Below are 19,630 nucleotides of genomic sequence, written 5' to 3'. Positions count from 1 at the left end.
TGATTCAATCAAATCTGATAATTTGAGGATCTTTTTAATTTTTTTTATGATGCTACAAGCTGGATTCAAACTTTCTATATGAATTTGATTTTCAATTCTAATTCTTTTTAGAAAATGATGAGTTCTGTTATGTTGGAAAAGTTGGAGTTTAGAGTATTCAAAACTAGCAATTCTGAAAATGATTATAGTCATCCAAGATAATCTTATTGCCATAGAAAGTAATCTTATTGCCATAGAAAGTAATCTTATTGCCATAGAAAGTAATCTTTAAACTTGGGAATGTTTTCCTCAATCTATCACTCTTCTTTGGATACTCCTGATTTTGATATTGCAATCTTCATAAAGTTAGACAATTGTGGAAGATCCTTTTTATTTAAACCTGACAAAGTGGGTTTTCTTTTAAACAATCTTTTGAATAGTTTTTTGAATATTGAAGACTGCTTAGTTTTAATTCTCCCATTTTGAGTTAGATCTATCTTATTATATCATAGATTTACAAATGAACAATTATTTAGCTGTTCAATAGAGACTAGTGTTTTAATACGATTGTTTGGTAAGTCCAAAGATTTCAAATTCTTTATACAATTCAAACCGCTAATTTCGGATATTCTGTTATAGGATAGATTCATTGTCGTTAATTTTCTCAAACACGTCTTATTTTCCACAAGTTTAAAGCCACTAATGTTGTGTGCTAAATTGATCTTACTTAAATTGTCTAATCTTTCAATGTTTTCTACAATTTTTATCCTGTTTGAACAAAGATTCAACACTGAAAGCTTGACCAAATTGATCAAATTTTCTATTTTTGTTATTTGGTTATTTGAATATTGCTAATTAAATTGTAACAAAGATATAATTCTTCTAAATTTGACAATGGATTTAAACTTCGAATACTTTTGATATTAAAAATGGAATTGTTTCTTAGATTTGGTTTGATCTGATCTTCAGGCTCAATGGGATTGTTAAACTCTTTTAGTTTATTAGAAAATAGTTTTAAAGTAGCCAAATGCTTTGGAAAATGAACATTTTTAATACTTGTAATTTTACTGTTGGTTAAGTCCAAATACTTTATCATTTCAGAAAAACAGACATTTTCCAATCTGCCAAAATTATTATTTCTTAATTCAAAATGGTTTATACTTTTTAGCTTTGACACGCCAGATTCTATTTCGGTTAGGTCCATACCATTCAAGTGTAATCTTTTCAAGTCAAATTGATTAAAATTAACACATTCATCTGAGAAAAGAGATTGTGGATCGGTTAGATCCTCTGGATGATAATCAGGATCGTTACTTGTGCCTGGTGCATGTTGAAATTTGGAATATTTCCGAGAAATTATATTCTTAAAGTCAATTATCACGGTTTTCAATGTGTGTTTTTGAACTAGTAGCAAGTTTTTGATTATTGATATACATTTCCGAAAACCATCATGTACCTTTGGTTCTGAAGAAGGCGCTGAATAAAGTGCATTATTGTAACAGTACGAAGGTGATTGTACGTCAATTACCATTTTTGTCACTGAACAAAACATAGTGATTATGTCTTGATGATTATCTAATAAATTTGTGTCAGGCAAGCATACTTTGAGAAATATCGCATTGGTAAATTGATTCAAATAGTGTTTAAAAAGTAAAACATCTTTAAGGCTCAATATCAAGGGGGACTTTGGGAAGTTTTTAGTGTGATCAGAAGGAACAAAATTTCGAGAATCATGTGTAATTAGTTCAATATTTTGGAATACTTTTGCCAAACATGTTCTTTTAACTGTTGGGTTAGCAGAGGAAATGAATAAGAATGTTTGTTCAAACGAGAGTTGGGTAAAAATAGCGTTGAGAATGTGAGGTGGCAATCCCTTTAATATGTTTTGTCTAGGACTCTTTGGCACTGCAAGTTCCATTGTTGATATATTTTGCTGGCTATGGATGCTATAAACAATGTATTTATTTCAGCAAAAGCAGAGCGAAATATCGGTATATAAATAGTGAGGAATTGTTCTGGAATCATGTACAATATGCACAATTATTTGAGTTTGATGCGTCTACATGCATGATACCAAACTAATAAAACAATGTCTTTGTTTTTTTCAGAGCAACTCTGGAAATTTTATTGTTGTCTGGATGGTTTGAACAGAGAAAGCTGTTTGTGTTTATACCAAAGCTGTTTGTGCCTATATTAACACATCAAATAGCGAACAGCCTGGGCAATATATGAAGGCCCAAGCGAGTTTGTTGGTGCTCTCTAGACAAGCTGTCAAACGCGCGTCGGCAATAACGTGCGTCAACAATAGACCAGCAATGTGGATGTGCACACAGATATATGTGATCCGCCGAAAGAGGAAGGCAGGACCGGCACTGACGGTGCACCGTAACTTGCCTCATAACTTGCGCTATAACTTGCCCCATAACACGCACTAACAGCGCACAAAATCGCGCACCATGTTTCGTGCCCTAAACCCGCTCCTCACCAAAACACGGGTGCAGTGCGTTCACCTCCACGCTGTGATTAGTAAACTGATTCTCACACCCTTTTGGAACGGCAAACAACTTCACTCTTTCGTCAATCGCTTTACGTAAGCTGCCTTTTTGGGCAACGTGTTGACCTGAGAACCGAAGGAAGAGAGGGAAGAGAAGAAAGAGAAGAAAGAGGTAGAAGAAACAGCGCTGATGGAAAACTCTGCTGCTTTGTCCAAAATCTCAGATCTCATCAGGACTGAGGATGATTTGGTCACGATCTCAGACCTCAGGACCCAGTTGGTCAACGAAAAGTCCTCCATCGACATCCAGTTGAAGTCTATTTTCCAGAAGCAGATCCAGCTCACCATGAATGGCTTGAACAACTTGGGTAGGGCCCAAAGCTCGATCAATTACTTGAACTCCAATTTCAACAGGATCTCCAGGATCTCGCTTGAAAACATCAACTCCATTGAGAAGTACGAATTGATCAACAAGATGAACAACATTTATCAGTTCTTCAACAGCGTCAACAGCATTTACAACAAAATCCTCACCTTCAAGGACAGTTGCGATCACATTAATGGCCTCATCAACCAGGACTTGAGCACTATAGTAGAAGACGACGAGGCAGATATCGAGAAAAACATCATCACCGATGTAGGCGACCTCTTTCCCAACCTATTCAAGATCCATTTCAATTTGACAAAGCTAAGGGACTTTAAAGACCAATTAGATGACTACTCTTTGAACCTATCCTCTGATTACAAATTGTTGATCTTGAAGCTATTCCAGCCACTAGACTTTATCATATTGAAATTCAATAAGTTGCTAAAGGAAATCATCTCTGGCCTATTGGAATCCTTTCAAGTTCAAAACTACGAATTGATAATTAAACTTTTCAAAATTATTGAAGTGGAAGAAAAAGAAGACTTAAAAATTTCATGCATTTTGAAAATTATCGACCATAGAGCTCATGAATTATTGAAAAAAAATATGGAAGAAAATGGTATCAAGTATATCAATGCCACCAAAATTATAGAATCTCACAATGATCACATTAATGGAAAAACAAACAATAACAATGACAATAATTTGCCAATTGCTCCTAAATTAACTTATCAACAACAACAATTTTATGATAAAAGTTATAAACATCTCAAAATTCAAATTCTATCAAGTAATGTTACCTCAAGAATGAAAAATAGAAATTATTTAAAATTTTTCTTTCAAAATTTGGAATCCTCAATAAATGAAACTTTTCAAAACTGCCAAGATCATTTTTTCAATATTAATTCAAATAATAACACATTTGAAATTTTAAATAACCTAGATTGGATTAAAATCGATTTATTAAGTGCTTATGGAATACAAAATAATTTAAAACCTCCATGTCGTTGGAATTTTTTCAATAGGATTTTTCAAATTTATTATGATAAATGTCAAACTATTTTATCAAAACTAATCGATATGGAACCTGAAACTTTAATTATCTTAAATATACTAGATTTTGATAAAGATTTCACTTCTTTCTGCAAAAATGACTTGAATCTTAAAAAAAATGAGTTAAAATCAATCATTGGAGAAGAAACTAAAGAAAAATTATTATCCGATTATTTGGATTTAATCATCAACAAGATGAATGATTGGATGAATAATTTAATAAAAAATGAAAATAAAACATTTATAGAAAGAAAAAATGCTCCAGAAACAGATGGTGAGGGATTTTTAGGTTTAGAAGGTTCAAATATTGCTGCTCAAATGTTTAGACAACAAGCTGACGTTGCAGCCGGTTCTGGTCAGGGAAAAATTTTATCTGGTGTTGTTGTCGATTTTTGTAAAATTTTAATTAAAAGGCAAAATAATTGGTCAAATATTTTAAAGGATGAAGTATCGAAATTAATAATGGTCAATAATCGAGAAACTAAAAATAATAATGAGGATGGTGAAACAAATCCGGAAGACGAAGTTCCTGGTGGTTTAATTGAATATATTATTGCACTTGGTAATGATCAACTAAGAGGTGCAGATATGATTGAATCAGTTCGCAATAAATATGTTAAAATGGTTTCCAAGAAATATCAAGATGAAATGGAAGAAAATTTAAATCTTGCTTTGGACGGTTTTATAAATTTATCAAAACAATCGTTAGAAGCAATAATTTTAATTATGTTTGATGATTTGAAACCACCGTATTCCGAAATTTTCACTAAAAAATGGTATAATGAAAGTGGAACTGAAGCCCAACAAATTGTTAGTACATTATTGGAATACATTGTGGATTTTAAAACTTTTATCAACCCAATTTTATTTGATATTATAATTGAAGATATCATTGATGAGTTAATCTTGAAATATATTCAAGCATTGAATAATCAAGATAACCATTCATTTTCGAATGGAAATGAGAAAAAGAAAACCAAAAACATTGAAAAAATTAAGTTGGATATTGGAATTTTTTATAAATCATTAAGTGAATTTTATGGGGATTTACAAAATAAATTCCGAATGTTTGAATATTTAATTGATTTTATATTTTTAGAAGATGTGGATGAATTGGTTGAAAAATTTAAAGAATTGGTCAATGACTATAATGATATACCACTTGAATTCATGAAACAAATCTTATATAATAAAAAAGTTGATGTGAGAGACCAAGAGTACATTTTGGGAGAATGTGATAATTATGTCAAGGAATTTTTATCACAACTTGGAACAACTGAGCCAACATATTTGGCAAGATTGACGTTCAAATGAAAGAGCTATATAACGATATGATCGAATATTCATTATATATGTGTTAATTGAATAATGTAATCAAGTAATGCAGAATAATTTTTTTTATAGAATATATAATGACTATTTTTATTTTTTTTGGGGGGAAAATCATCAAACCTTTTGTTGAGTTCTTAAAAAATGAGTTGGGCATTCATAACCTGAGGGATTATTGATTAAATATTTTTGATGGTAAGCCTCAGCATCCCAAAATTGAGTAATTGGTTCAATTTGAGTTACAATTTTATGATTAAGATAAAAAGATTTTTGTAATGATTCTTTTACATAAACTGAGTCGACTAATTGTTGTTGATTATGAGTAAAGATAGCAGATCTATATTGGGTACCAATATCGGGGCCTTGTCTGTTAACAGTTGTTGGATCGTGCATTTTGAAGAAGAAATCGATTAGAGTCTTGAATTCAACAATTTTGGGATCAAAAGATATTTGCAAAGCTTCAGCATGGTTTGTTTGGCCACCACAGACTTGTTTATAGCTTGGATTGGGAGCAAACCCATTAGCATAACCAACTTTGCAATCGATTAGTCCTTTGCCATCACCAAAATGTTTTCTGTAGATCATTTCAGTTCCCCAAAAACAGCTGTATTAAAAAGAGAGAAAACCATGTTAGTAATTGATGTAATGGCAGTAAATAATTGTTACTGATGATTGGAATTTAGAAATAGAGACATACCCAGCAGCAAGAGTGATGATTTGAGAACCCTCAGGGACTTTTAACAAGGAAGATACAGTAGAAAGAGACATTTTAAGTACGTGTGAATCGTAATGGATCTTAAAAGGTATAAATCTAATTCTTTAGAGAGAATTATTGATATATATAGTTTCGGTCAGTGATTAAATGATGGTATTGTTAGTGATTGTATATTAATGAGGGTGAGAAAAAGTCTGACAAATCATTGAAGTATTTCCAACACTATGAATCGCAAACTAAAATCGAGATATTTCTACAAAAGAAAAGAGAAAAAAAAGTAAGAGCTGACTGACTATATTATTAATCTATATTGTTACTCTTTGTTAAACTATTTAAATTAGTAGTGCTGTTGTTGTTACTATTTGTGGAGGTATTGGTTTTATCTATTTCGTTAGTATTAAATCTTTCTTGCATTAATTTGAGAGCGACTTGTCTTCGTCTTTCAGCGATTTCTTGAGCTTCAGATGATTTACTTGTGTTTTTATGATTGGCGTTGTTATTGTTAGTTGAGAATACTGAGTTTGATAAGGAAGATTGACCATTGATTCTTTTAAGAGCCAAATCATTTGATTGTTGGATTAAATCGTCAGTGAATTGACTAATTAAACCAAGACGAATTGATAATTGATAGATAAGATTAAGGATAGGAGATAAAATTGGTTGTAGAACAATTGGGAAAAAATGAATAAATGCAAAAGTATCAGAGGCATCACCTTTGATTTTTCTCACACCAAAGGATTGAGTATTTCCTGTGTTGTTAGTTGGTAATAAAGGATCTAATATAATTGACTGATGAAATCTTAGGTAGAACCATGAAAAGAAGAACGAAAAAATTGAATTTAAACCAGGATAGTAAGACTTATTAATGATTGATACTATGATTAATAAGTTTAGGACTACAAATGGTAGATGTTTAATTCGAACAAATATCAATCCCTTAAAGAAAACCAAATTGTGTTCGGGAATTAGTTGCTTGAAGCTGACTAGATAACTTAATAATAGAGTAAAGACACCACCATAGTTTTTATTTAAGATGTTATTGCTGTCATCAGAGGAATTGGAAATGAGTAAAGTAAGTGATATGACAATTAATGAGGTGAATAGATTGGTGAAAAAAGATATTATTAAATTGAATTTGAGTAACTCTTTACCTCCCCAAATTCTCTCAAAATATTTGAAACTGATCATGATATTTAATGCATTAATCAACCCCCCTAAAAAGGTAGATTCAACAAAGGTTGATAGAACCAATACCCATGGATTCTTGATGACAGAGGAGGGAATCAATTCAAAAAAGGGAATGAAGATATCATTGACTGATTTGATCTCATTTTGGTCACTCTGTTGGTGTTGAGCATTGTTCAAAATGTGGATCTTCAAATACAAAGTGAAAGATGAGAGTGTCAACAAGGAGAACAACGAGATCTTGGTCACTGGTGGAAGATTGAACTTGTAGAGCTTTGCTAGACTGGACATGGCGAGTATGGACAAGAAGAAGCAGTGTATTAACTCCTGCAAGCTACATAGATCATAGATGCTGTCTCTTGAGATGCTTTTCAGTTGGTGCTCAACTGTCTTCTTCCAACTTTCCAAGCCCACAGGCTTTTTCAGACCTAAAGCCGGTCGTGCAGCACGTGTACTTAACTAAGCGTGATTTATGCGCTTAGTAAATACATGACTAAGCATGCTGACTCAGCTCTGAGGTCAGCAGCCGTTTTGAGGAAAACCAATCAGCGGTCAGTTTTTAGTGATTATTCAAGTGGGATATCAAATCTGCAATTTCCAATACAGTTTGTCGACAGGAATCTGGCAATTTAACTGGCAATAATTTGGGATTTATTATCTATACTTTCAGGCTTGATTCATAGTTTGTCCCACTGGATATTGCTGATATATCCATTATATTTGTTACATTTTTCTATATTTTTCCACAATGATACAAAACTCAATAGCAAAATCGTTTGCTTTAAAATCCACATCCTCGACTTCTTTGAAATGCTCAATTAACACCATAAGAACTTTGGCGACCGCTGCTGGTGACCCATCTCAGACTCCTCCTCCACGTCAATATGGGGATTTAAAGGATAGCGACAGAATTTTCCAAAACATTTATAGCAATTATGGTGCCGATTTAAAAAGTGCAATGAAAATGGGTGATTGGTATAAGACCAAGGAAATCATCCTTAAAGGTGATGCGTGGATCATCGATAATATGAAAAGATCTGGTTTGAGAGGAAGAGGTGGTGCAGGTTTTCCATCTGGCTTGAAATGGTCCTTCATGAACCCTCCAGGCTGGGAAAAAAATGTAGGTCCAAGATATTTGGTTGTCAATGCCGATGAAGGTGAACCTGGTACCTGTAAAGATAGAGAAATCATGAGAAAGGATCCCCACAAATTAATCGAGGGTTGTTTATTAGCAGGTAGAGGAATGAATGCCAATGCCGCCTATATTTATATTAGAGGTGAATTTTACAATGAAGCCTGTGCTTTACAAAATGCTATAAATGAAGCTTATAAAGCTGGCTTTATAGGAAAAAATGCCTGTGGTTCAGGTTACGACTTTGACGTTTATGTCCATAGAGGTATGGGTGCCTATGTCTGTGGTGAAGAAACCGCTTTAATCGAAAGTTTAGAAGGTAAAGCTGGTAAACCAAGATTAAAACCTCCATTTCCTGCTGGTGTTGGTTTATTTGGTAGACCATCTACTGTTGCAAATGTTGAAACTGTTGCAGTAGCTCCAACCATTTTAAGACGTGGACCTGAATGGTTTGAATCCTTTGGTAGACCAAGAAACTCTGGTATCAAATTGTATGGTATTTCGGGCCATGTTAATAACCCATGTGTTGTTGAAGAAGAAATGTCAATACCTTTAAAGTATTTGTTAGAAAAGCACTGTGGAGGTATCAAAGGTGGATGGGACAATTTATTAGGTATTATTCCCGGTGGTTCATCCGTTCCAATATTACCAAAACATGTCTGTGAAGATGTCTTGATGGATTATGACGCATTGAAGGATGTTGGTTCCGGTTTAGGTACTGCAGCAGTTATTGTTATGAACAAACAAACCGACGTTGTTAGAGCCATTCAAAGATTGAGTGCTTTTTATAAACATGAAAGTTGTGGCCAATGTACTCCATGTCGTGAAGGTACTACTTGGTTAGACAAAATGATGAGAAGATTTGTCAATGGTCAAGGCTCCGAAAGGGAAATCGACATGATTTGGGAATTATCAAAGGAAATTGAAGGCCATACTATCTGTGCTTTGGGTGATGCCGCTGCTTGGCCAGTGCAAGGTTTGATCAGACAATTCAAACCAGAAATGATTGCTAAATTCAAAAAATTCGAAGAAAACATAGGCTCATCAGTATCGTATGGTGGTTGGGAACCAGGCTCTGATGTTAGAAATGGAAAAGTGGTTGGGTCCCACGTACCTCATGAACACTAGACTGTTTAATCCGTATCAATATTCATCCCTACGATATATTCTAATCATCATTTATGTTGTTTTTTTTCATGTGTTTTTATAACTGTTTAATTCTATATAATTAATTCACACATTCTTCTCTTTCGGCTTCCTGTGCTACTTCTGCTTCTGCTTCCGGGCCGAACGAGGCCATAGCCATTTTCTACGGCACGTGCACTGGAATTTTTATCCGTTGCCGGCTGACCACCGCAGCTTTTTTTGGACGATGCTCTTGAACAGAAAATGCTGTTTAAAATAGCTTCCTTTGAAGAGTTTATTCTTTTTAATATATTTCAACAACTCCAATGAAGCTTTTTTCTTGCAATACTCTGCTTGTATTTGTATCCTATCTCTTACTTGGCTCTTTGACCTCTTCTTTGAGCATTGAGAACTCTGGTAGCCCTTCCAACTCAATCAAAGATCAAAAACTCAAGGCTTTTAATGACAAGTCGCCTGTCAAGTTTGAGTATGTCAATAATCAGCCAATCCCCATTCAAATAGCTAAGAAGGGTGTTAGAGTGGTTCAAAATCCTATCAATCCCGAAATACCTGAGAATTCTGAAGGTTCTACAAGCTCTGATGCTGCTCAAAACGACCAGCCTGATGATGATACTTTACATTCCTTTTTAATGTCGATTCTAATGATTATTTCCTCAGAAATCGGCGATAAAACATTTTTAATTGCTGCTTTGATGGCAATGAGATCCCCGAGAGTTGTTGTCTTTTCGGCTGCCTTCTCAGCTTTACTTTTAATGACAATTTTATCTGGCGTAATTGGTCATGCTTTACCTGCTTTGCTTCCTCAAAAATATACACAATTTGCTGCTTCAATTTTATTTTTAGTATTTGGTTATAAGTTATTAATTGAAGGTTTGGCAATGTCCCATGAATTAGGCGTTAATGAAGAAATAGCTGAAGTCGAAGAAGAAATCTTGTCAAAGGAGCTAGGCTCATCTGGTTTGGATATTGAATCTTGTTCATCATCATTAGCTTTCTCGAAAACTAACACTAATAACACTGAATCCTTTTTAAAACAAATTGGAACTCAATTAAAAGAATTATCAAGTTTTATATTTTCTCCTACTTGGGTCAAAGTTTTTTTAATGACTTTCTTGGGCGAATGGGGTGACAGATCTCAAATTGCGACGATAGCCTTGGCTGCTGGTTCTGATTATTGGTTTGTTATCATAGGTGGAATCATTGGCCATGGATTATGTACCTCAGCTGCTGTTTTAGGAGGAAAATATTTAGCTTCAAAAATATCAATCAGAATGGTTACTTTAGGTGGTGCTGCTACTTTTTTTCTTTTTGCTATTTTATATATGTATGAAGCTGTTTATGGGTTTCATCTAATAAAGTTGAAATAAAATAAAATCAAAAATAGTAACATTAATTAAAAAAATAATAAAAATCATAAAAATAGAAATAGAAATAGAAATAATATTTATTATATTTTGTCATGAATATAAAATATAGAATAAATTTTGCTTGAAAAAAGCAGTTCTAATCAATTCAAAAATCTTCTTTTTATTTTCTTGTCAAATTATCATATCTTCATTCCATTACCTTATAATATAAATTTCAATTCAATTCAGTTTAATTTTTTTTCTTTTCTTTTGATAAAATATTATGTTTTAATATTAATTTCTATATATTTATATCTTTATATCTCTATCTTTGTTTTTTTTTAAAATTTTTTTATTTTCATACTAACATATCCTTGAATTATTTTTGTAGCTTGATAATAGAATTAGTTTATTAAACAACGGTATAGTTTTTAACGTTTTTTGGGTAACATTAATGCCAAATTTTATAACAATTAGAATTTTTAAATTAGACAAATTTTCTATTTTGTTTGAAGATTCAAATTCAAATTCAAATTTCAAATGTCTCAAACCAATTAAAGAAGTCAACTTTTCAATCCTATCAACTTGACTGATTTCTCCATGTTAGATAACTGATCAATTTAATTCATATTATTAAAAGATAGCCATAGCTAGTTTGAATTGATCAAATTAAATATAATATCAGATTCGGCTAAATCATTTGATAATAAATCTAAATGTTTTAATAACATTAATTTGGAATTTCTTAGATTAAGATTAGAAAATCTGTTCTTTGAAATATTTAACTATTTAAGATTCTGAAATCTAGACCCATTAAATTATGTTACAAACTGAATTGTTAGCTATCATTAAGTAAGACATTTTAATAAGGAGTATCTCTAAAATTATTAAGAGACAGGGTATCTTTGTAACAATTATTGCAAACAAGAACATCAGCAAAAATATGTGTGTTGACAGAATATCAAACCGAGAAAAGATAAATCCTTCCTCTATTATATCTGCTTCCCAAATAGGAAACTGCTTTTAAGCTATAACCACGTGATATAGACATTAATCCCATAATTATAGGTGCATATCACCTGAGTTAAAAATATCGGGTAACACTAGAACCTTTTTTGGTTTCAGAAGCCGCTGCTGCACTTTGAACTGTGGAGGATTTGCTGCTTTTACTGCTTTTGCTGCCAGTCTTTGGATGTGCTACTGCTACTGAGAGAACAAAAGACAACTGCTAGGATTGATCATCATAAATATGCTTTTGAGTCGGAGAGCTGCTACTGCTGTGGCTGCCAATCTGTCGTTGAGTTGCTGTTCCAGACATTCGCTACTTATTTTTAGGTCTTATCTTTCAAATTTGGCTATTTCTGATACTTCTCCTTTCAACGAATTGATTGAAAATGATGATAGTCTATATTCATTCAATGACGATTTTTCTCATTTGAATCTCAACAAGGCCTATATTGACAAAATAGCTCCATATTTGTCCAACCTAGGGCCTTATCCTCCAAATTCAAAATATATCAACAAACATCATTTTTATCATAATACTACTTTAGATTTTTGGCTAGCTAAAAAACCACATCCAATGACTCTTCGACAGTTGGTTTACTATGGCAAAAAATTAAATAAGGATAAGATCCTAGCTAGTGCTAATTTTGTTAGAGAGGAAATTCCAATCAGAATTGCTTATAAGATTAAAGAATTGCAATTAAAACCATTCTCAGTCATAAATAATTATCATTTGGTTCAAGTCTATGAAAGTTATTATGGCATCTTTGAACAATTTAGAAAAATTAAAACAATTCTGAATTTAGAAGAAAATGAACATTTTTGTTCAATTTTACAAAACTTATTAAGATTAAATTTATTGAATTTACCTCATATTATGATGGGTGCTCTAGAATGTTCAATCTCTCAAAATTTGTCTCAAAGAGATTTAGACGATTTCATGAGTTCAATGTTAAGATCAAGAATCTCAAGAAGAATTATTGCCGAGGAACATTTATCTTTAACTGATAAATATAATTTTTCAAAAGATCCAAATTATAAATCTAAATCTAAATCAAAATCAAAATCAAATGACAATAATAATAATGATAATAATGATAACAATGATAATAACGAGTTCTTTGGGGATTTATTTGTCAAATTATCTGCAAAGGAAAACTTACAATATTGTGGAGAACTTGCTTTAAATTTCACCAAAAGTCTATATCCAAATGATTATCTAATGCCTAATTTAATTATTGAAGGTAAAGATATCATTTTCCAATTTGTTCCAACTCATTTAAGATATTTATTTGGTGAAATCTTAAGAAACTCTTATGAAGAAACAATGATTAATTTTGTAAATAAAAATCTTTCAAATTTTCAAAAAAATCAAGATTTCTTTAAACAAAATAAACCTCCTCCAATAACTGTCACAATTATCAATAATAAAGAAAATATCTTATTTAGATTTAGTGATCAAGGTGGGGGTTTAAAAAATAACATTCCCATTGAAAAAATTTGGTCTTTTGGTAAAAATCCAAAATTTGCAAAACAATCTTTAATGAATTTTCATAAACTACCTGGTTTAGATTTAGCTACCAACTATTTTGATTTAGAAACCAATATTCATTCATCAATGAATAGTAATTTACATATTCAAAGAAGTAATGCTGAAGATCTATCAAATTTATTAGAAAAATCAAAAGTTGAAATTAATCAATTATCTTCAACATCAATTCCTGTGGAATCTTCTTTGGTCAAATTAATTAAAAGACCTTTAAATTTTAAGCTTGGTCTAGGATTGCCAATGTGCAAAGTTTATGCTGAATATTGGAACGGTGATATTAAAATGAATTGTTTAAACAATTATGGTACTGATATATATTTAAAATTAAGAAAATTAAATTCTTTAAATGAAAAACCACAATTAGATAGAGCTTAGACGAGACATTTCTTTAATTGTTATCTTTGTGAAGTTATGTTTTTATTATCATTCCTAACATTCATATCTATATTTATTTTTATTTTTATCTTTATCTTTATTTTTATTTTTATTTTTATTTTTATTCTTATATTTATATTTTGATTTAAATTTCGGTTTTCGTTTCTCATGAAACTTGGTGTATCTTTTTTTTTTCAATTCTCTTATTATTATGTATATATTTATATACCTTTAAAAATTCATAATTTCGTGACATATATATCTACTCATTCTTTAATTCCCTCAACAATTTACAAAACTTATCCAATTCAATACAAACCCAGAAATCAAATTTAACAAAATATATAAAAAAAAAAATTAAGATAAACTCCTTAAATAACTCTAATCAATAAAATATATAGTGGATACAAGATTCAACTAAAAACCATAAAAAAATACAAACTTCAATCAAAAATTTCTAAAGTGACCAAAAGAATGTAATAAAAGTAACATGAAGCAATGCTATGAAAGAAAATTAAAAAAAAGCTAGCTTTTATTGAAAATCAAAATAGAATTGTCTTACCAAGAATTATTAGGAGAATCTCTAGTCAATGATTTGAGATTCTTTTGACTTATAGGGCGTTGATAATTATTGCTAGGTAAATTAGTATTTGGCAACATAATATTTGTACTTGGAAAACTATCCGGTTGCTGATTTTGTTGAATATTATGGTTAGCTAATGAATCATGATATAGCAAGGAGTTTGGAGAAAATATGTTGTTCAAACTATTTTGATTGTTATGATTAGATAAAGAGTTTACATAATTGTTTTGATTGTTATGAGAATTTGAAGCTAACATTGGACGCAAAAAGAAATTGCTATTTAAATTTGTGGCATTCTTAATTAAAGGCAAACCACTTCCATTTCCATTTGCAATAGTACTACTAAGATTGAAATTATTCAAATTGTTGCTATTATTAAAATTGAAATTCAAGTTATTATTGTTGTTATTGTTATTGTTATTGTTATTGTTATTATTTATATTATTTATATTATTTATATTATTTATATTATTGTTGTTATTTATATTATTTATATTATTTATATTATTGTTATTATTGTTATTATTGTTATTATTGTTATTATTTATATTATTGTGATTATTTATATTATTTATATTATTGTTATTATTTTTATTCTTATTGATAATATTGTTATTGTTATTCATATTATTATTATATTGACCATTGTTACTATTGTTATTATTGTTATTATTGTTATTATTGTTATTTTTGTCACCTTCATCATTTGCAAGGATATTAATTCCATTTGATATGCTATTCAGTCCATTTAATGAGCTACTAGAGGTTAAAGAATTAGAAATGGGATCAGTGGATAAAAAAGAATTAAAATGATTTGTTGACAATTGATTGTTATTTGAATTATGGTTAGTGCTACCCACAAAGTTAAAACTGGATATTTCAATATTGTTTTGGTTTGGAAAACTGGAAAGACTATTTATATTATTTTTATTGTTGCTGGAAGTTAAAGAAGATATACTAGAAGAATTATTGTTGGAATTTGAATTAATAATAATATTATTGTTATTTGTTGCACCAATACTGGATGTAAGGTTATTATTAATATCTGTACCAAGATTTTCCATTGTGTTTCCATGGTTATTAGAATTAATGTCTTCAAAGTTATTGTTTCTATTAATTGCATTATTTGGGTTAGAGTTGAAGTTAAAATTATCAGTGTTTTGATTGTTGTTGCGAAGACTGATCAGGGGGTTATTGTTATTATCTTGATCAGTATTATTATCAGTGTTTATGTTCTTAATCCTGTTTATAAAACTATTCTTATCATGAGTATCATTATTAGACTTTGAAATATTTCCTAAAGTACTTAAATTTCCTAAAGTACTTAAATTTCCTAAGCTGTTAATACTGTTAATACTATTAATATTGTCAATATTGTTAATGTTGCTTATAGTGGAAATGTTATTAATGTTGTTGATATTAATGCCATTCATAGTATCCAGATTATTAATATTTGAAATAATACGATTGTTGCTGTTTTTATTGTTATTGTTATTGTTATTGTTGTTGAAGATATTATTCGTATAGTTGTTATTTGTATTAGAATTTGAATTTGAAGGTTGATTATAAGATAAAATATCATTTTCAAAAGATTGATTTTTAGACATTAACAGAGGAAAATTTGGCAAGGGATTAAGAGATTTACTCTTCAAGGAATGGTCAATATTAGAATCATTTTCTGTGTTTAAAGTTCTGTTATCATTATTCTGAAAAGAATTAATATTTGAACTATTTGTGTTGTTGATCAATTCGTTATTGTTTATATGGTTTAGATCTGTCATAATAATGTTTTCATTATTGTTGTTTTGATTATTTTGATCGTTATCATGATTTGAGATGTTGTTATTGTTTTTGACATTATTACTGTTATTATTAATATGATTATTACTGGGCATGATATTGGCAGTAATGGAATTGCTAATTGGGTTTGATTTCTTTTTATTACTAAGTACATTAAATTTATCGTTAGGTATATTGTTATTTTTGTTAATCATTTTTGAAGATGATTTCAAATTTAATGATGCACTTTTAGAAGTAGGAGAGTTATCGCTAATTGAAATTTTGGAGGATTGTTCATCTAAAGTATTATCAAAATTCATTTCATCATCGTCGCTTTCCTCCGCGAGGTTAATTTTTCCATCTAAGAAAAACAAATTAAAATAAAGCAATAGTAGGTCCACATTTGGTATATTGTTAACTTCAGTTGGGAGGCTTTCAGAGGTTATACTAAATTTTTTATATTTGTTCCGTAGTTCTCTATAATTTCTCCCATCAGTTGAAAAGCACTTCAAATCATTTAATCTGTGTTTCTTAGTGAATCTTCCCCAGAAATTGTGACCTAGTTTGATATCTTTAAAAGATAATAATTTTAATTGTTTCCCTTCATAATCATGAGTTACGCCTTTTGCTACTTGGTCAACCAAAAATTTATCTTCAAGTATTTTTCTTCTATAAAACACAATTTGGCAAATCAATTTTTTAACATCTCGAACCCTTAAGTATTTGTTACTGTCGTCATATATTTTGATTAGTTTTATTAGGATTCTTTCTTCGTTAACGGTTAATAAATTACAGCCTTTATAGCAGGCATTAACTTGAGTCTTTGGTTTTGATTTGATCTGCTTAACACGATTTCTCAAGGTCGAAGCAGGCAAACCAAGCTGGGTAGCAGTTGTTCTTAGAGGAGCTTTATCTTCTAGTAGCATTTTCAAGGCAATTTCCAATCGTTTCTCCTTTGGCGTAGAGACATACTCGGAGAGAGTTGGTTGTCGTTCCAAGATGTTGCGTTTGGTGGATATTGGGGGCATAATTCGAGCAGCAGGGGAGGTTTAGAAAAAACAAGCGTTGCAACAAGCAGCTGTAGCAAATTATCAGAGGATGTGTTAGAAGGTGTGTTACAGGTTTTACCAGATATTCAGAGTATCAGGATGGAGATATCAGCGAGTGCACAAGCGATTTAAACAAGAGTGAGAATCAGTTTACTAATCACAGCGTGGAGGTGAACGCACTGCACCCGTGTTTTGGTGAGGAGCGGGTTTAGGGCACGAAACATGGTGCGCGATTTTGTGCGCTGTTAGTGCGTGTTATGGGGCAAGTTATAGCGCAAGTTATGAGGCAAGTTACGGTGCACCGTCAGTGCCGGTCCTGCCTTCCTCTTTCGGCGGATCACATATATCTGTGTGCACATCCACATTGCTGGTCTATTGTTGACGCACGTTATTGCCGACGCGCGTTTGACAGCTTGTCTAGAGAGCACCAACAAACTCGCTTGGGCCTTCATATATTGCCCAGGCTGTTCGCTATTTGATGTGTTAATATAGGCACAAACAGCTTTGGTATAAACACAAACAGCTTTCTCTGTTCAAACCATCCAGACAACAATAAAATTTCCAGAGTTGCTCTGAAAAAAACAAAGACATTGTTTTATTAGTTTGGTATCATGCATGTAGACGCATCAAACTCAAATAATTGTGCATATTGTACATGATTCCAGAACAATTCCTCACTATTTATATACCGATATTTCGCTCTGCTTTTGCTGAAATAAATACATTGTTTATAGCATCCATAGCCAGCAAAATATATCAACAATGGAACTTGCAGTGCCAAAGAGTCCTAGACAAAACATATTAAAGGGATTGCCACCTCACATTCTCAACGCTATTTTTACCCAACTCTCGTTTGAACAAACATTCTTATTCATTTCCTCTGCTAACCCAACAGTTAAAAGAACATGTTTGGCAAAAGTATTCCAAAATATTGAACTAATTACACATGATTCTCGAAATTTTGTTCCTTCTGATCACACTAAAAACTTCCCAAAGTCCCCCTTGATATTGAGCCTTAAAGATGTTTTACTTTTTAAACACTATTTGAATCAATTTACCAATGCGATATTTCTCAAAGTATGCTTGCCTGACACAAATTTATTAGATAATCATCAAGACATAATCACTATGTTTTGTTCAGTGACAAAAATGGTAATTGACGTACAATCACCTTCGTACTGTTACAATAATGCACTTTATTCAGCGCCTTCTTCAGAACCAAAGGTACATGATGGTTTTCGGAAATGTATATCAATAATCAAAAACTTGCTACTAGTTCAAAAACACACATTGAAAACCGTGATAATTGACTTTAAGAATATAATTTCTCGGAAATATTCCAAATTTCAACATGCACCAGGCACAAGTAACGATCCTGATTATCATCCAGAGGATCTAACCGATCCACAATCTCTTTTCTCAGATGAATGTGTTAATTTTAATCAATTTGACTTGAAAAGATTACACTTGAATGGTATGGACCTAACCGAAATAGAATCTGGCGTGTCAAAGCTAAAAAGTATAAACCATTTTGAATTAAGAAATAATAATTTTGGCAGATTGGAAAATGTCTGTTTTTCTGAAATGATAAAGTATTTGGACTTAACCAACAGTAAAATTACAAGTATTAAAAATGTTCATTTTCCAAAGCATTTGGCTACTTTAAAACTATTTTCTAATAAACTAAAAGAGTTTAACAATCCCATTGAGCCTGAAGATCAGATCAAACCAAATCTAAGAAACAATTCCATTTTTAATATCAAAAGTATTCGAAGTTTAAATCCATTGTCAAATTTAGAAGAATTATATCTTTGTTACAATTTAATTAGCAATATTCAAATAACCAAATAACAAAAATAGAAAATTTGATCAATTTGGTCAAGCTTTCAGTGTTGAATCTTTGTTCAAACAGGATAAAAATTGTAGAAAACATTGAAAGATTAGACAATTTAAGTAAGATCAATTTAGCACACAACATTAGTGGCTTTAAACTTGTGGAAAATAAGACGTGTTTGAGAAAATTAACGACAATGAATCTATCCTATAACAGAATATCCGAAATTAGCGGTTTGAATTGTATAAAGAATTTGAAATCTTTGGACTTACCAAACAATCGTATTAAAACACTAGTCTCTATTGAACAGCTAAATAATTGTTCATTTGTAAATCTATGATATAATAAGATAGATCTAACTCAAAATGGGAGAATTAAAACTAAGCAGTCTTCAATATTCAAAAAACTATTCAAAAGATTGTTTAAAAGAAAACCCACTTTGTCAGGTTTAAATAAAAAGGATCTTCCACAATTGTCTAACTTTATGAAGATTGCAATATCAAAATCAGGAGTATCCAAAGAAGAGTGATAGATTGAGGAAAACATTCCCAAGTTTAAAGATTACTTTCTATGGCAATAAGATTACTTTCTATGGCAATAAGATTANTATGGCAATAAGATTATCTTGGATGACTATAATCATTTTCAGAATTGCTAGTTTTGAATACTCTAAACTCCAACTTTTCCAACATAACAGAACTCTTGTTTTG

General features: G+C 31.1%; 9 protein-coding genes across 9 annotated transcripts; 5 read left to right on the top strand and 4 right to left on the bottom strand.

Moving 5' to 3' along the window:
* Nucleotides 1–119: 119 nt before the first annotated feature.
* Nucleotides 120–1,980, bottom strand: ASCRUDRAFT_11677 (leucine-rich repeat domain-containing protein). Its single transcript, XM_020188847.1, has 3 exons — nucleotides 847–1,980; nucleotides 194–769; nucleotides 120–172 (listed from the first exon to the last, which is right to left on the bottom strand). The coding sequence occupies exons 1-2, from the start codon at nucleotides 1,895–1,897 to the stop codon at nucleotides 486–488; spliced, it is 1,335 nt and encodes a 444-aa protein (XP_020050663.1). The 5' UTR covers nucleotides 1,898–1,980; the 3' UTR covers nucleotides 120–172; nucleotides 194–485.
* A 692-nt stretch (nucleotides 1,981–2,672) lies between these two features.
* Nucleotides 2,673–5,132, top strand: SEC6 (SNARE-binding exocyst subunit SEC6; the record flags this gene model as incomplete). Its single annotated transcript, XM_020189444.1, has 1 exon — nucleotides 2,673–5,132. A coding segment is annotated over one exon (2,460 nt), but the record flags the coding sequence as incomplete, so codon positions are not given.
* MXR1 (peptide-methionine-S-sulfoxide reductase) lies at nucleotides 4,957–6,359 on the bottom strand. The gene is made up of 2 exons (XM_020192509.1): nucleotides 5,920–6,359; nucleotides 4,957–5,826 (listed from the first exon to the last, which is right to left on the bottom strand). The coding sequence occupies exons 1-2, from the start codon at nucleotides 5,988–5,990 to the stop codon at nucleotides 5,340–5,342; spliced, it is 558 nt and encodes a 185-aa protein (XP_020050661.1). The 5' UTR covers nucleotides 5,991–6,359; the 3' UTR covers nucleotides 4,957–5,339.
* Nucleotides 6,334–7,380, bottom strand: ASCRUDRAFT_23956 (uncharacterized protein; the record flags this gene model as incomplete). The annotated part of the gene is made up of 1 exon (XM_020189816.1): nucleotides 6,334–7,380. A coding segment is annotated over one exon (1,047 nt), but the record flags the coding sequence as incomplete, so codon positions are not given.
* A 490-nt stretch (nucleotides 7,381–7,870) lies between these two features.
* ASCRUDRAFT_68340 (putative NADH dehydrogenase complex I subunit) lies at nucleotides 7,871–9,382 on the top strand (the record flags this gene model as incomplete). Its single annotated transcript, XM_020191518.1, has 1 exon — nucleotides 7,871–9,382. One exon carries the CDS (start codon nucleotides 7,871–7,873, stop codon nucleotides 9,380–9,382), a length of 1,512 nt encoding a protein of 503 aa, XP_020050659.1.
* A 288-nt stretch (nucleotides 9,383–9,670) lies between these two features.
* Nucleotides 9,671–10,958, top strand: GDT1 (putative ribosome biosynthesis protein GDT1). Its single transcript, XM_020188601.1, has one exon. It carries the CDS (start codon nucleotides 9,706–9,708, stop codon nucleotides 10,765–10,767), a length of 1,062 nt encoding a protein of 353 aa, XP_020050658.1. The 5' UTR covers nucleotides 9,671–9,705; the 3' UTR covers nucleotides 10,768–10,958.
* A 1,037-nt stretch (nucleotides 10,959–11,995) lies between these two features.
* On the top strand, nucleotides 11,996–13,750 carry PKP2 (protein kinase PKP2; the record flags this gene model as incomplete). The annotated part of the gene is made up of 3 exons (XM_020195031.1): nucleotides 11,996–12,081; nucleotides 12,151–13,397; nucleotides 13,428–13,750. The coding sequence occupies 3 exons, from the start codon at nucleotides 11,996–11,998 to the stop codon at nucleotides 13,673–13,675; spliced, it is 1,581 nt and encodes a 526-aa protein (XP_020050657.1). The 3' UTR covers nucleotides 13,676–13,750.
* A 394-nt stretch (nucleotides 13,751–14,144) lies between these two features.
* ASCRUDRAFT_73994 (uncharacterized protein) lies at nucleotides 14,145–17,175 on the bottom strand. The gene has a single exon (XM_020192508.1). It carries the CDS (start codon nucleotides 17,063–17,065, stop codon nucleotides 14,234–14,236), a length of 2,832 nt encoding a protein of 943 aa, XP_020050656.1. The 5' UTR covers nucleotides 17,066–17,175; the 3' UTR covers nucleotides 14,145–14,233.
* A 590-nt stretch (nucleotides 17,176–17,765) lies between these two features.
* ASCRUDRAFT_11671 (leucine-rich repeat domain-containing protein) lies at nucleotides 17,766–19,397 on the top strand. Its single transcript, XM_020188846.1, has 2 exons — nucleotides 17,766–18,899; nucleotides 18,977–19,397. The coding sequence occupies exons 1-2, from the start codon at nucleotides 17,849–17,851 to the stop codon at nucleotides 19,258–19,260; spliced, it is 1,335 nt and encodes a 444-aa protein (XP_020050655.1). The 5' UTR covers nucleotides 17,766–17,848; the 3' UTR covers nucleotides 19,261–19,397.
* Nucleotides 19,398–19,630: the final 233 nt, after the last annotated feature.

This window comes from Ascoidea rubescens, assembly GCF_001661345.1.
Source record: "Ascoidea rubescens DSM 1968 unplaced genomic scaffold ASCRUscaffold_1, whole genome shotgun sequence".
Lineage (NCBI taxonomy): Eukaryota > Fungi > Ascomycota > Saccharomycetes > Ascoideales > Ascoideaceae > Ascoidea > Ascoidea rubescens.
Note: the sequence above shows the minus strand (reverse complement) of the source record. Positions and strands in the feature narration are given on the sequence as shown.

Coding starts and splice junctions, on each gene's coding strand:
- ASCRUDRAFT_11677 (XM_020188847.1), bottom strand. CDS start 1,897: ATGGAACTTGCAGTGCCAAAGAGTCCTAGACAAAACATATTAAAGGGA. Junction 770..846: donor TTTAGAAGAATTATATCTTT/GTTACAATTTAA, acceptor TCAAGCTTTCAG/TGTTGAATCTTTGTTCAAAC.
- ASCRUDRAFT_11671 (XM_020188846.1), top strand. CDS start 17,849: ATGGAACTTGCAGTGCCAAAGAGTCCTAGACAAAACATATTAAAGGGA. Junction 18,900..18,976: donor TTTAGAAGAATTATATCTTT/GTTACAATTTAA, acceptor TCAAGCTTTCAG/TGTTGAATCTTTGTTCAAAC.
- GDT1 (XM_020188601.1), top strand. CDS start 9,706: ATGAAGCTTTTTTCTTGCAATACTCTGCTTGTATTTGTATCCTATCTC.
- MXR1 (XM_020192509.1), bottom strand. CDS start 5,990: ATGTCTCTTTCTACTGTATCTTCCTTGTTAAAAGTCCCTGAGGGTTCT. Junction 5,827..5,919: donor ATCATCACTCTTGCTGCTGG/GTATGTCTCTAT, acceptor TTTTTAATACAG/CTGTTTTTGGGGAACTGAAA.
- ASCRUDRAFT_73994 (XM_020192508.1), bottom strand. CDS start 17,065: ATGCCCCCAATATCCACCAAACGCAACATCTTGGAACGACAACCAACT.